The sequence below is a fragment of the Dromaius novaehollandiae genome, chromosome 1 (genome assembly GCF_036370855.1).
Source record: "Dromaius novaehollandiae isolate bDroNov1 chromosome 1, bDroNov1.hap1, whole genome shotgun sequence".
Lineage (NCBI taxonomy): Eukaryota > Metazoa > Chordata > Aves > Casuariiformes > Dromaiidae > Dromaius > Dromaius novaehollandiae.
Genome location: NC_088098.1, coordinates 13,840,316 through 13,856,634, shown reverse-complemented (window position 1 = coordinate 13,856,634; position 16,319 = coordinate 13,840,316). Strand labels below are relative to the sequence as shown.

Sequence of the window (16,319 nt, the reverse complement as noted above, 5' to 3'; positions counted from 1 at the left end):
TAGTGCCTATTAGTTTCGACTCATAGAATATTTATTTAAGCATATTAAAATTTTAATCTCTTTTAATTAAGAATTAATTTTCAGTATCAAACTGAGCAGAAAGCCTGGTACAACTGTCATATGAATTAAAAAGAAAGTTGGTTTATAAGTGATTAGTTTAAGATCAGATTCAGTTACACTTTAAGAAAAACATGGTTGCTCAGAAGGTACTCAGGGCTTAGAGAAGCTTAAATCTTCAGCACAATAAGACTGAAACAGGAAAACTCTGGATCACAGGGTCAGGCCCTTTTCTCCCAAAGCCTGTCACTTACATAGGAGATCGCTTCTCACCCACATAAGAGACCACTCCTCACCCATAAAGAGTCGGGCCATCAGCTTTTAATTTCAGACGGCACTGCAAACCAGCCCCCATGCTCTTGATAAAAGGTTGCAGGGGAGCACTCAATGGAGGGAGTGAAATAATGGAGCAGAAAGGATGAAGCAAAGCTCTCTGAAGTGTTACAGTAAAACAGTCCAGCAGCAGTTGAACAAGCCAAATGTTTAATTCATTCAGATTCTGAAACCAAATATACTGAATACTATAGAACTGAATTTTAAAAGCCAAACACTGGCATAAGGGAAAAATAAAAGGCATTTATGTTGATGCTAACCAGAGCACAAAGACAAAAAAGGCTCTGAGTCAAGCCCAACAATACATATAGAGCTGGCTACTTACTTTTTGTGTAGATGGTGTTGAAACAGCAATTCCCATCCCTGATCCCGGGAGAACAGAGAGTACTTTATACTAAAAAGGACAAAAAAATACAGACCAAAGATATCTTATGTACTGAACAATCACAAGAGGTGCTGAGAAGGTTATGCAATTCATCAATGGTAGATCCTCCTACCCTCAACTAATTTGCCTGTATGAGAAACAAGAACAGGCGAGACACTGGTCTCTGATCCTCAAGCCAATGGCCACAGCACTGCTCACATACACACAGCAAAAGTCTTACCCATTCTCCTCCCCCCATACAGAGCAGACTGCCTACTGGAACAGTCCTTGGCCTCAAACCGTCTCTGCTAAGCGGCTGTTGCTAAGAGTGGTAGCTGACCCCAGCCCAGACTGCCATGGACTACACCAGCAGCTTGATGGTGTGGATAACGACTGGTCAGTGATTCAGTATACTAGTATGTATATACGTGAGTGAGTGTGTGCGTGCATGCGCACAGTCTAAAGGTTTTCCTAGAAGTAATATTGACCGATTGATTAAAGGAGTAGGAAATGGAACAGATGGGCTTTTTTTTTTTCCCCTCCAAAATTAAATAGATAAACAGAGCGTATATGCAGTTTGGCTTTTTTTTAAAAGAAAGCCAGTAAGATTAAGAAGGAATACAGTTGCCTGAACTGGGAAATATCCTATAGGTAGAGGGGAACCTCTATATGTATAGCATGTAGTGCTCTAGTCAACACAGGAGTTAAGATGCAATATAACTTTAAGTTTAAAATAATTCAGAAGTATAAAAGTTCAGTAAACCTTATTTCATTTTTATACTCATATGAGTATATTTGCATGTGGTGAGTCCAAATGCCTAAGTGAGCCATTCTCAAAATCTTCTTGATCAAAGAATTGCATGTTTGGTTATAGAAATTACCAATGTCATGCTTCTTTTTGAAATAGCATAAGCACAAAAGCAAAACTTGACTAGTTGAATAAAAACAACTTTCTCCTCTATTTGCAAAGAAAAACAGACCTACCTTCTGAATATCTGTTATATCCGTGAGCTTTATAACTTTATTTCTTTTAGATGAGCCGGATTTGGAGCTTTCAAAGCACAAGTAACTGAAGATAAGGAAAGAAAATGCTCATTTTGATACAGTATTCTAAAACAAAGCTGTTAATATCCTTCCTTTCACTTCTGAAGTTTGAAATCTCACAGGTTAAAATCAGCTTCAAAAAAAAGAAAGAAGTACACAATGTGCAATTCAGTTACAGCTTCTAAATTAGAAAAAACATTCATAAATTCTATCAACTGGCTAATTTAAAAGTCTAGTAACAAATGGTATGTACAAAAAAATCTTATTTTTATATTATTGCATTGAAAGTTTATGCCTTGAAATTGACAAATATTTTAAAGATACAGGAAGCAACTGTGTCCTTAAACAGTTGAAATAACAAATCCCAAAAGTCTTATAAATCTTTTATTCTCCTTAAAGTAGATTAATGGAAAACACTGCATTAGTTTCATGTTACTGTGATGGGGACAAAAGCTAAGATTTCTAAATGCTGGAAAGTGCTCTCCATCACTAGATGACATTGCATACAGATTAGATTTACTTTCATTCATTACACTCCAAAGGAATTTCAGTGTAAGAGCCCAAACAGTATTGATAATACTTATTCAGCTTAACAGGAAATAGACAGCAAGGATTAAAAAAATAAAAATTAAGCACAGGTTTTGAAACTAAGGCTTAAATTTCTATTTTCTTTTTGTTGCACATTGTTTCAAGGAAAATAAAGAAACTAGGAGTATTTGCTAAATAACTATTAAGCACAACTCTCTCAACATACACTTGGTTCTTTCAGTTTAAAATATATATATGAATATATATGTGTGCACACACAGAGTTAGCATGCCATCCATGTCAAGAACTGCAACTACTAACATCTGACTATATAAAGCTATTCTCCATTCCTATGCATACATTTCCAAGACACTAACACATTTGTTTAACTTTACCATACTCCAGATTTAGTTCTCCCCCTCATATGGTGCTTTCCCGAGCTTCTAAGCACCATGGAAAGGCATTTTATACCCTCTTGTCAGAGGATCAGAGGAGTGTAGTTTCAAAATATTATTAAAGATTTACTTTTTTTTAACAAGTATGTTGCTTTTCCTTCCTAAGGAAAGCGTTGAATGTAATGACTCACTTCTCTGTGACATAAAGAATCCCATTCCTAATGTAGTCTGTAGGCATCTTCCTATCTCTGTTAATCAAGCAACAGCGCCAGCCATTTTCACACACTGAAAAAACAAACAAACAAAAATGAAACTTTAGATACCTACAACTAGAAACGTCTACAAAGCAAACCTAAAGAAAGTATTTCTAGACATTACAGTATCTATTTTAACACTAGTTAAAAAACACAATTATTTCCTTTAACTATCACATAACTATCACGGTTGTACTACCACAAAAGGCATGCCAGGCTGTGCCTTCTTCCAAAGGACTGTATGGATGTGGAAGGAAAGGCACCTTCTCCATCCTAATTTAAACCAAGTATTTTTAACCAAAAGCTTTTTTCTGTACTTCATGCAGAAAGGGAATTCATCTTTAAGGTACACTGGGCTTTTCAGAAAATATATTCTACCACTGTAGCCTCCCACTGTATAATACCTGCTAAAGGGCGTTCATTCTCTGACAGGTTAAAAACTTCATGGAAATTGCCTCTCTTGGTGGTATGAAAACGACTACTGTCTTCATCCTTGTTTATTCCAGCTGGAGCGCTTGAGCCTACATAACTTCTTGATGCTGCTGTTTGAAGCTGTAGAAAAATAAATACGATTCCAAAATTTGAACAGCAACACTTACACTGCACTCTTAAAAATAGCTTTGCTAACTGTTCTTGCAAAAAAAAACCCCAAAAAACAAAAACAAAAAAACAAACAAACCACAAACACACCAATTTGACTGCGTACAACTGCACTATACTATTGCTATACCATAGTGCTCTAATATGCCATCTGAAGATAATCTTTCCAAGTACTACCCTTTGATGACCTTTGCAGGGGTGAGAGAACATGGTATTAGAAGCACCTATATTAAAATACCATTTTGTGAGAGTAAAGAATATATCCGATTAGGTATAGCTAAGTCACTGCACACAACTCACATTAATATACGAGTGGAACTAACAACGGTTAATATATTATCATACTTCAGCTTGTCTTCAAGAGACAGACCAAGCCCAGAGCGCATCAAATAAGTTTAGAAAGAAAAGAAAAAAGAAAAGGGCAAACAAAGAAAAAAGTCACACAAAATTGCATAAACTCATTATGAATAACAAATGCTGAAACTGAAAGGAAGTTTTCCACGCTACGATCCATACCTTTTCATGCCCTGACAGCTAGCAGGAAAAGAAACAAACAACACAAATGTGACAGTGACAAAAGAAAAAAGTGAAATCTATTTAACAGTATAATACATAGAATAAAACATGAACTGAGTGAAGCTGCTCACATACCAAGAGACTACACACGATGAATGCAATTTAAAAAAAAGTTATCAGTGGTTAGAGCACACCAGTTCAATTTATTCAGGTTATGTTAGAGTCATTGATCTTTGCTTTGCTTTGAAGTTGTATTGAACTTTTAAGAGTGTTGGCATAGGAAATAAAAGCTGGAATGGTTGTCAGCATCCTTAAAAAAAGTAACATGCAGCTCTCAGACCTGAAGTACCGATGTAAAATCTACCTTCAAAAGGAGCCCCTGTGCCACCGGAGGCTGCCCCAGCAAAGGAGCGGTGGCTGCGGGAGGGCAGCAGCGGCCGCTCTGAGAAGCCTTGCCTGCCTTTGCTTCTGCCGCCTTGCCTTGCCTTCCGTGTGGCACCCCGCAGCTCTAAAGGCCGCTTTTGTCATGGAAATACCAACAGCGCCATTCCCACTCGGCTGTACACATGCATTCCCCAGTTAAACAACTGGCACGCTGACAACACGCAAGCTCAGGACCGAGCCCTCCTCCTGCAGAGGCCCAGTCCTGCTGGAGGCTAACCAGTCTCAGCTGGTTTTTTCCCAGTGTAAGTTGGCAGCACTGAACACTTCACAGGATTTAGCTCTAACAAAAGAAATCCAAAGCGAATGAAAAATATGCACTGCCATCACTGGCTATAAATCAGACTGACAAACCCGGCAAAACAAAGGGTATTTACCATCCAGCTTTTAGGGGTACTGCAGTACAATGATACCTCGGGGAAAAAAAAAGATAAAGAAAGCTGATGTTGACAGCAAGTGTTTGATGATGACTGTACAATTGCCTCAGTTACTGCCCTTTTGCTTTGCCCTTAGCAATGATTAAGGCCCTGGAACCAAGGAAAATAACAGCTTCTTCAATTTTTTGTCTGCAAGTAAGGATCAGCTGAGTTTTCTGGAAGGCTTTCTTGGGCAAGCAAGTTATTTGGCTCCACGTGCCTGTAATCAGGTGAAGTTCCACAGCCCAGGACATACAGAAGGTCAGGAGAGAGATTTAATGCTTTTTGCTCTGGAACAAATAATATTCCTTTTGGCTACTCTGATTCTTTTCCACCCATAATATAAAGAGACAATAGATGTTTAAGCTTCGGTACCACACCCCATTCCTGCAGCTGGAGATGGGAGAAGGAGTTCTGCCCTTACTTTTAGTTCTTCCTAAAACAGGAAAGGATTTCCTCTACCCTTAAAACAAGCAGCCAATTTAGATATAACCACACAGGCTAGTGACAAACCTATGGTTGACTACAAAAAGAAAAGCATTACATCTTATTTTGATAAGCCTTAAAGTGTAACTGGAAGTCATCGGTCTGCAAAGCTGGAAGGGTCATGTCTAAAACAATCACCAATAATCTGGAGATTGGCAAACAGCATTCCTCACTAGTTTTGTTTGATCTGTTGATCTTGAGCTTTTGACATATGACCTTTACCCATCAGATACTGATGGGTAGGACTGCTTGCTGAGAATGTGGGGCCAGAGTGGTACAGGCAATAAATATTGTATGGGGTCTAAGTTTACAGTATCTTGCATACTGTTTAAAGAAAGGAAGCCAAAGCCAGTGCTGACATTACATGTTTTGGCATTTGTCTTTTGTAGGAAAAAAAAAATGTAAAAATCTATTTGAGATGTTTTTTATACTGATAGGTTCCCAGAAATCTCTCAGTGGGTAAGAAAGCTTGTCTAAAATTATTGAGACCAAGCTGATGCTTTCATAGACATTTTGAAGCAGACAATGCAATCCTGCACATCCTTCTCAGGGAGAAAACCAACCCTGACAAGTCAGGCACAGTAGTCTCAAAAACTTGGTCTACTTGTCAAAACTCAAGCCATAAGGAAGAGCCAGAAGGGACAATTACTCTCTAGTTTATGGATTGAAGTTCAGCAATTCAGAGCTTTTCCACCACTAAGGCAGATTACAGAGACATCCAGGAAGAATCATCCTGAATGATGAAGCAGCCATAACCATCCAGAATGTGAATGCTAAGCTGGAAGCTCTAGAGGCATCAGAAAGTTTTAACACTATCTTCTGCCAGCAACAGAAATTTAGGCTACAGACAACAGACCCCATGGCTCTGTCCAACAGCTCATTGATTTCTCTCGTCCCTTGGAAAATACAAGCAAAAACCTCACTTTCAAAGATTTTCTTTCTACTTCCTTCTGAAAAACTCAAGTTATGCTAAAGTTCTCACCATTTTCCCACCATCTGCTCAATCTCCCTCAGAACCCCATATTTCTTTTTCTTGACAGGTTAACCAAGGGTTCATGTGTTTAACCCTTCTGCTGTCCAGCTGGGTACCCAGGCTGAATTACTGGTAAAGTGCTTCACATTTTAGTCAGGGAGTTTTGACAGCATTCAAATACCCTAGGAAAGCAATTAGATATTGTGAAAAGACGCATTAAGCAAATCCAAAAAATGGGATTAGACTAAAGTTTTACTACTGTAAACACTGACAATGTCATGGATATGGAAAAGCATGACTTGTTTTTAAGTCACCATTTCAGGCCCCAAAGCAACTGGCAAAGGTGCACAAAGCAGAACACTTGAGAAAGATTTAAGTACTGTGTTTCAATAAAAGGAAAAATTACTTTTAGGAGTACTGACATGGTGAAAAGTCATTTATCACCACTACACTAAAAGGTCATCTATTACTAATAACCATAAGACATAATACCCAAATCTGTAAATGACTTTATTACATCTATTAATGCTTATCCCATTAGTAAGATACCTATTATACTAAATCTTTTTTTTTTAATAACTGCTCTTAAATCCACGTAAGCAGCTGAATCTCCATTAAATAGAATATATGAGAACAAAGGGGAATACAAAAAAACGAAATTTTGACATGAGAATCACACAAAATGTATATTACAGACACTGATGTGAGTATGGATGGTATTATTTTCACAGTAATTTTTGTACTTTTTGTAAATAATTTCCAATATTTTTAAATAAAAAGATTCCTTTCTTATATGAAACAGATTCAACATGAAAGCTGTGTAGATCTTGAGAAAAGGGAAAAAAAGCATTTAACATTGAATATTAAGACTTAATTAACCTTCCTTTAATGTGCTCTAGTCACTGGGGAAAAGGAGAAGGAAGAAGGAGATCTGATTTTCAGATGCTGGGGGGCGGGGAGAAGAATGAAAAGAAAAAAAAAAAAAAAAAGGTATTATCCTTACCCGTCTCGATACTGTAGCATTAGACCTTTCTTTGAGCTGCGGATCTGTTGGTAGACTTGTCCAGATGATATAAGGAGTATCATACTTAGCTCTAAGTCTGGGACATCGTTTGAAGATGAAATCAATAAGGAAAAACTTGATTCCAGCATAGAGACCTGAAAAAAGGTCATTTTAGCAGTCATGTTTTAACCGGTGTTAAGAACCTGACAGTTTTGATCATGTTTTAACAAGCTCATGAACCAAATTCTGTAAGTATCTTCAATCACAGTGCTAATCCATTCTCTTGGTTTTAATATTTTGATTCTTCTTCCAAAGAAGGCAGGAAATTATTTCCCTTTCCTTCCCCTACACAGATACACTTCCTCCCCACACAAGTCTTTTCATTACTTATGTAGTTTCTTATTAGGCAAAAGAAAATTAAAGTAACTCAAACATATGTCCTTTACTATCAGAAGCATTCTGAAAACATGATATACTTCCAAAATAAAAAATATTCCAGAGGATTCAACTTTGCAGTTCCTTGCATAAATTTAAATGACAACAGAGGGCTCTCATGTGTTACGTTAAACTCTGTCTGCCAGCTGAATATGTCCTCTTATCTTAGGTATTTTCTTCCTCTGCTAGGTTAGAAATTAAGGGATCGAAGTACTCTCTCAAGACTGTAATGAATGCAATTGAGATCTCATTCTAAGAATTAGAGCAAAAAATTCCTCACACAAATAATTCAACTGCCCTACCAAGCAAACCTACATATATATTTAAATTAACACAACAATTTGAAGTTCAACAGCACTAAAATTAATATTCATGTGACCTCCTCATTGCTTCAATGAAAAAACGAGAGTTCTTGGTTCATAGGACACAGCCTCATACCTTAGAAAGAACTCTCTTTTTCCAATTCTCAGTCAAAAGTTCAAATATCTGCAACTTTACGCCTAGTATTTTTATTCAGCCTATCCTCTAAAAGTAGTCATGTTAATTCCATTTTGTCCTACCCTATCATATTCATGATGTCCCACGTATTTCTTTTGCAAGAAAGTGTGACCAAAAATCCTCAAAATATAGGACTTCCTGGAAGCCTTAGAGCTGACAGTCTGAAGGCTAATGGCTCATCATAAGCTTCCTCACCTCAAGGAGCAAACGCATTATCCAGTCCTTTTCTATTATAGTACATATTCACAGATGATTTAAACTGCATCTGACAGGCAATGCCAAAAACAAAGATGATACTTTAAAAAACTGCATTATTTATTAATGCAGTTTTCTTTCTTAAACTCCTAAATTCCCTCTCCAAAGAGCATGCTACGCTTTAAAGCATTAAATGTAGACTGTCAATTATTTATTGTGTTTACCCATTGCAAGCCCAATAATCCTGTAGGGCAAAAAGCAGGATGCAATAAAAGCTGCCCATAGAGTAATGTAGAGCTTCTGTGTAATTTCTGGCTGGACCCACATGAACAAGCTGAAAACAAAAAACAAAGTTTTATTACGAGCTTGCTAGAGGTTGTTCAAGTCTTGTTTTAAGAGGAAAAATGATTCATTCAGATAACTTACTTTTTTATTTTTTCCAGTATGTCTGCCATCTTGCCAAAAAGGTTCTGCATAAGAAGTGAGAGAATTAAATCCAAGTTCTGGTGATTTTTTTTTTGTCCACATGACAGAAGACAACAGAGTTATCATACAGAAGTGATTTTACCTCATGTATTCCACAACTGAATAAATACAGAATTGAATAGCAATATTCAAATGACTTCCATCTAGCTTAACATTTTGTTCTGTAACTTATAACTGTTTATTAGAAGTGAAGGAAGAAGTTACCTGACATCACTGTTAGGACTGGAAAGTGTTTTTGTTACTGCAAAAATTTTATAATAAGTTAATCAGAATGTATAAGAGCTTCTGCCAGTAGGTAACAAAATGGAAAGTTTGTTCAAACATTTTGAACACTGAAATTTCAGGAAGTTTTTACCAACATTACTGAGTCCAAATGTTGGACTATTATCTTCTTTTGAAACACATCACTATCAGATTTTTAGGAAATACCCTCGAATTCTACATACTTCCCACAACTGTTCATGTGACAGCCATTGCTTAAGATTAACAAGGTTATCCAGTAGCCTTCTCTAAATGACCCTTACTGCCCCAACACCTGTACATTTCATTTCCCCAACAGGATTCAAAAGGTGTTCATATGAGAAGCACAGTCACTTACTGCTGAAGAAAAAAAGAACCAGCAAATTGATACTGGTGCTACCAACAAGCCAACTTGGGCAGCAGCACACACTGCTGATGGCTCACCCCACTCCTACCAGTGGGTAACAGCAGCTCATTGCCACAGCAAGCTCCTTTCCCGCCCCCAGTCACCTGTCCCCGCTTGAACAAGAACTTGCTTTCATTTTTGGCCAGATTAATTTTATGCTGACCTCATGAGCAAGGAGTCAGACATGCACCGCAACCAGCAGAAGGAAGGACATGAGAGTACACAGCTGGCAACAGAAACGTAACCTACTTTCAGCAGCAGCACGCTGTTAGACATGGCACAAGGTTGCAGCTAGTTGCACTAGTCAGCCTAGTTAACTAGGCAGTTAGCTGAGTCACTCAGCTGCTAGTGTAACTGGACAAAAGTGGATGCGTCAAGTCATGTAGGTTGGGACAAAACCTTCCTTTACCCTCTCCCATACAAATAAGAAAAGACTGGGGGCGGGGGAAGGAAAGGATGTTTAAAACAGGCTATTTCAGAGTTGCTCTACAAACTGTTGAATTAACACAGCTAAGCAAACAGTAGCCTTCTGCTAAATGCTGAAGGAACAGGTTTTCTTAAACCAGCCTTGTTACGGGTTAGCAAATCTGTGATACGGATCCAGACTCCAGTGTATTGCCAAGAGTCATGATCTGATCTACAGAACCAGAAGCTCATTTATACAGAGAAAAACACTCAAAACTTGCTCCTCTTCCCCTCTGACGCTCACTTAGAGCCATGACTGGAGAATTTCAATCAGTTCAATTAAGTGTCACGTAATTTTAAAACTTTGGGGTATTTTATCAAGATCCCTAATACTTACAAGTAAATATAAGAATATGTGAGAAGTATTGTTTGTTTAGGCATTTGTTTCCACATGCTGCACAACTAGGTATTTTGATCACTTCAAAATTAATCTCCCTGTTTCTCAGGAAGCAATAAGAGATGTCTGAAAGCAGTACAGTACCTGTGCTTTCTGAGCCACATCTAGAACAAGCTGAAACTTTTCTGACACTGTCAGGTCCTCTTTTGGAGGTTCCTTGGGCGAGAAAAAGACAACCAATTAATTTGCAGCTCAGATGAAACTGATATTTTATAAAACTCGTACTGATAACTCAATCCTTCAACATTCTTGGCAATAATACTCTCACTTTAAACAGTTTCTGTACTTACCAAGTTCTTCCCTTGATTTAGATCTACTGTTTGCACCTTTCATTCCCGGTTATCTTATAGTTATTAATGCCTTTCCTCCACAGCATATGCACACATACTAATATGAAACTGCGAAAGACCCAAACAAGTCTTTGGAGCAACACAGCTAATGGTTTTCAGCCTATGACCACACACTTAAACTGACCTGTTTCTGGTCTAGCACAGAAATGTCACTTCTGCTAGTGGTTTTACATCAAGAACTTTTTCACAGATTATTGGCCTTTTAGGAGTAACAAAATTATCCAGGAAAAAAAGATCTCACTAAGCCTTACAGAAAGGTTTGAAATTCAAAGAATTCTACCCCACATTAATACTCATGAGAAAAAAACTAGGGCAAGAGCATATCAAACTTAGGATAATATGGCAATTCAGTTTGGAAGGGACCTTAAGAGGTCATTTAGTCCAACCTCCTACTTAAAGCAGGGTATATAAATAATAATTTCAAAATGTTACAAAGAAACAGAACAAGCTTTCTGAAGGTGATCCCACAGGATCTAACTTGTCCTAAATTGGCATATAAAGGTTTAAATTTGAATTGTGTTTCTGCAATAGAGTATTTTATGGTGAAACGCTCAAACCTAAGAGAGCTGTTAATGAAGATTTCCTAATTGCAAGAGAAAGAAAAAAGCAGTAGTGCCTGCACTTACACCTCACTCCTTTTTCCTTTCACAGCTACCCACACAAACACAGAAAAGGGTTTTGAAGGTGCAATTTCTAATGTAGGCATTTAGGCCAAACTGATCAAAGACCTACCATAGGTTCAGAAACTTCAGGCACAATGCTCCACTGTATTCTCCAGCCCCTAGAAGTTACAGAAAGTGTTAAAGAGCGATACTATTTCTTCTCTACCTGCCAACATGGATTATTTGTGAGAAGTTAAAAGTAGTTTTCTGCTTTAAAAAAAAAAGCTACAAACAACCAAGCAACTTTAAAATAACTAAGTTATTTTTTAAAATAACATTAGCTATAGAGATACTGCACAGATTCAGGTACACTGCTTGTGGGTTTTACAATAAAAGTGAACTGTGTGTCCAGAGTAAATGACTATGATTTGTGGGTTTTTTTTTTTTAATGTAAACAAAATGGTGTCAACTATTCAGGAGCCTATTTGCTACTGGAAATTTTCAAAGAATGAAGTATCAGTCATAAGTACCAATTAAGAAATCAGAACATAATATGCACTAGGGTTTTTTCCTTAATTTAAGGGAAAACACTGTAAGCCTATAACAGCATTTAAAAATAACCTCTCAGTACAAAAAAAATTACCTCTTAAAAAAAAAAAACCTTCATTTTAAATGGGGACCAGATTTACAGATGAGAGAGATACTTCAGATATAGATATGACAAGAGTCCTCGAGAAGAACTAAACTGCAATTTTAGGCCTACATGAAAATTTTCTCTGGGAAAAATGCAGTAAGCCTCAATATGTAAGGTGACATTCTCCAGCTAGTTCAAGTGCTGTAGGAAGAGGCTTTTATTTTAGAATTTTAAAATGCTGAGGTGTTTGTCTGAGAACTTGCAGCATTATTTATGATGACCTAAGTCCTTGGAAATGAGGTAGGGCAGTCAGAAGCTACCTCCTTAGAGCAGTCAAAAATTACAAAAATCAAGCAATCTAACAAAGGTTATTAGAGTTTGAATTTTCTTTTTTTTAAACCTTTTAACTCACAACATTAGAAAAGGTAGTAGTTTAGGATTCAATGCAGAAATCACAGAACAGCTTTCAAACAAACCATTACAAGAAAACAATCTAGTATTTAAGTAAATACCTGGCTATGAGGTAATTTAGGGACAACCTCAAAATTGCTAAAAATAAGAACATAGGAATGGCCCAGCCATGCCATACAGCATTCATGTAAATCTGCAGATTGGAAAAAAAAAGAAAAGAAAAAAGAAAGAAAGAAAGGTTACAAACTGAGGTGCAGTGAGCTGTATAAAATACAGCTCCCTGTGCAGTTCAGAAACATGCAACTCCAATCACGAACACTGATGAATGTTAGCCACTCCACAACTGATAACAGCACTGCATTCATGATGTAAAGTCAAAATTATAAGACTGAACCAAATCTCCAAGAAATGACACTCAAATAGTTCTCAGCTGTTTGAGAGACTGAATTATTCCAGCACTGCAACTGATGTGATGTAGAAATAAAAATTAAACATTAAAGTCTGTGAACCTGCTTTCAGACCATGATATGGCCTAACTTGACCTAGGTCTACCAACACAATAGCGTAGTATGGGAATAAGGAGTTCTAGCAGTTAGCCACTTACAGGAGCAACAGGATTAACTCTCACTCTATTATTTCAGGTCAATTAAATCCCTAATTCTTTACCAAGCTTAACAAGATTGAGAGGGAGATCAAAAGGCTGCAGGAGAACGGCTCTTATCTTGCCTAACAATTAATAGACACAAAGTGCTTCAAAAGGTTCTGAACTTGTGAACACGTAGAGCCTACAGCCATTCTGCTTTAAGACACTAGGTGTTTCACTCATCACCACAAGACGAAACAGTGCTCAGGCTCCGAGATACCCAAACTTCTTGAACAAACAGCTGAAGCTGCTGTTTCAGCTTTTATCTGGAAAATGGTTTTGTTTGAAGGTGAGAGGAAAATGAGTGGATTGGGAGAAGGGAGAGAAAAAACATGAGAAGCACAAAAGGAATCACAATGGGAAAGTCTCCTCCTCCATATTCCCTGAACCGTGCAGTAAAAAGCAGCAGTAAATGAGGCTGGGGTGGGATGACTTAATGAACAGAGGTGTGTCATTTCCACAAGACAGTTCTCATTGACAAAGTCAGTTATAACTACTGTTTAATTAGTAATAAACTTTGACATCAATATTTTTTCATGGTATATATGAAATATTATTTAGATCAGTTAATTAATAATTAGAAGGAAAACAAAGCAAAATCCAACTAATCCAACTACTTGTATTACCTTAGAGCATGGAAACTTCCTCCCATAACCCCACAGCAGTATTTAAATTTAGCTCAAAGACATAATTTTTGCCCATTTAATGACACTCAAATCGAGGCATTTAGTCTCTTATCAGTAAACGTGATCCTAATGAATGGAAAACAGCACCGATGGTAAAAGATAGCTTCTTAACAAATACAGCCTCTCTCAGGATTTCAGCCCTAGACAACAAGAGGTCTTGTAGAGGGTGAAGTAACCATCAAATTACAGTTCTGGCAGACAGGAAGCAAGAAACACGGGGACAGTGCCCAGACTCTTGTAAGTTATTTTAACTGTTACAAAACAACACTACAAAATAAACTCAGAATCACGCAATCTAAATGGTTTTGAAATATAAATGAAGTGTCAACTGCACAATATTTTTGTCTTATATGAAATTACACTATTTGATTTGACTTGAATTGTAACATAACCCACACTCAGATATGGTAATTTCAGTGAATTTTACTAAATGCATTAAAAAGTTCTTACTACGTCTCAAGGAAGAGGATAACTTACAATAAAGGCAATAGCAGAAGTGTAGATAGAATACCAGTCTGATAAGGCAGAAAGATTCTTCACAAAATTAGTAACAGGTTTGGCACCTCTCTCTAAACAGAAGTGGAGAGAAAAAAACAAAAAAACACAGTTGTTAAGATCAGTCGACTACAGTTAAATGACTTGTAAATGACAAACAACCAAACCAGAAATTTAACAGGAATATTCAAGACATGTAAATATAAAAAAGCTTACCCAAGTCAAGAAACAAATAAAACTTTAAAAGACACATCAATATAACTAAGCAACTAGGAAAGCAATACATTTCCAAAAATTAAGCGTTATTCAAGAAAAAGGCTATCTCTAAACTGCAAGTGTATAGGGGCAAGCGGGAGGGAAATCAAGTACAGCACTATCTTTACCAGGATAAGTTGGATTTTGTCAGCAATCTGCTCTTAGCTTTGTACTACTAATTTACACTACCTCAAAAACTCAGTATAGGTCAATTCATTCTACTGTAGAACAAGGAAAATTAGCCTGATGGAGCTCCAAGCCACCAATGGACAATCTGCCACTACTTGAACTAGCTGACTTAAAACCAGGCTAGATATCTCTTGGCTATGTTTCTGCAGCAGTCTATCCACCGCTAGCACTCTGCTGTTGCTTACCCCTATCGTAAGCCAGGAGACATAGGACCACGTTGCCTGGAGAAGTTTGCCTCCAGCCTCTGCAGCCCTTTGCTCTTCCTATCACTGTGCAGGAGACAAATCTATGTAGGGAGATGTGTCACCTCCGACATGCACACAGCCAGCGACAGCAAGATTTCTCTTTTTCAGCTCTCTGAACAAGGCTTATCCTTTACCCTTCCTATTCCTATGTGCTCTTTTACCAGTTATGCAAACAATTTAGAGAACACAAGAAACAGGAAAAGGCTGCTGCAAGGAGACCTTTGCCTTCTTTGCTGGAAAACACTGATTTTTTGCCTCCTCAGCCAAGAAGGCTGAAGACTCCTCTTACATAGAGGCCAAAAAGTAACACCCTAGTTCACTACAGTTCAGAACTTTGGAAGACTTTCCTCCAACAGCTGACAGCATGCTGTCCTAGTGTGTTTGGCCTGAGAGTCAGCTATCCTTGATACATTCCCGATAAGAAGTAATTAAACAACTAGGACTAGATTTCCTTGAGTGTCAGCAGCACAAATGAAGCAGCAGATAAAGTCAGTGGAAGGGAACGTTCAAGGCAGTGGAGGAGATCACTGACTACGGCATTGCTTCCAGCAGCTCCTCCTCTCTGCTCTACTCCACCGCCTAAGAAGAACCTGCAGGGAAGGTCAACACCTGGAAACCACTGGAGGCAAAAGGGGCTTGAGGGCCGTGGGTTAGGCACCCTCAAACAATAGGAATCTAACCTTTGTGGCTCACTTAGGGAAGCTAAAAATCACTCATAGCTTAAGCTTAGTACTTTTTTTAAAGCCATTCTAAAGACAACACACGTCCATCAAGGAGAACAGGTCACAGGTATTCTCCTAGAGGAAACTAGAATGAATATCAGTATTGGATTAAAGAGAACAAAACTGGCCTTACACAGACGTTAAAGACCTCTATTTCCCCTTTACCTCCCCTCTGTAATAAATTAAATATTTAAGGCACAAGCCAGGCATTTTTTTTCAGGCTAGCAATTCTTTGCTGCATAAAGCTGCTGGAGGGTTTAACTACTTTGTTTAACCTGCTATCTTGCATCCTCCCTTCCAGAAGGGGTTATCAGCTGTCTGAGAGAAAGAAATGCAGGACACATTCAGGTTCTCCATAGTCCAAGTCCTCCTTCTTTGGCAGTTTACGTTAATATGCTAGCAAGGGAGCTACGAGCAGCTCAGGCACAAGCACATAACTGTTACTTTTGCCACTAGAGAAGTATCTCACAGAAGCTCAGTTTCAGTAGTTAAGGGGTTACCCTGTTCTCACTCATTACATGTTTACACATTTCAATTAACATTACATGTTTAGTA

The 16,319-nt window shown here is 37.8% G+C and overlaps 1 protein-coding gene across 2 annotated transcripts in view; it reads right to left on the bottom strand.

Annotated features, from left to right (window-relative positions):
- Positions 1–16,319, bottom strand: part of GRAMD4 (GRAM domain containing 4) — an 86,672-nt gene that overhangs the window by 4,209 nt on the left and 66,144 nt on the right. For both annotated transcript variants that reach the window (XM_026095376.2, XM_064506115.1), the window contains exons 8-18: positions 14,336–14,427; positions 12,631–12,722; positions 11,615–11,663; positions 10,617–10,688; positions 8,965–9,008; positions 8,763–8,872; positions 7,411–7,565; positions 3,380–3,527; positions 2,913–3,006; positions 1,739–1,823; positions 716–784 (exon numbers count right to left, since the gene is read on the bottom strand). In XM_026095376.2, the coding sequence (XP_025951161.1) occupies positions 716–784; positions 1,739–1,823; positions 2,913–3,006; positions 3,380–3,527; positions 7,411–7,565; positions 8,763–8,872; positions 8,965–9,008; positions 10,617–10,688; positions 11,615–11,663; positions 12,631–12,722; positions 14,336–14,427 (1,010 nt within the window). The remainder of the gene's footprint in view (positions 1–715; positions 785–1,738; positions 1,824–2,912; positions 3,007–3,379; positions 3,528–7,410; positions 7,566–8,762; positions 8,873–8,964; positions 9,009–10,616; positions 10,689–11,614; positions 11,664–12,630; positions 12,723–14,335; positions 14,428–16,319) is intronic.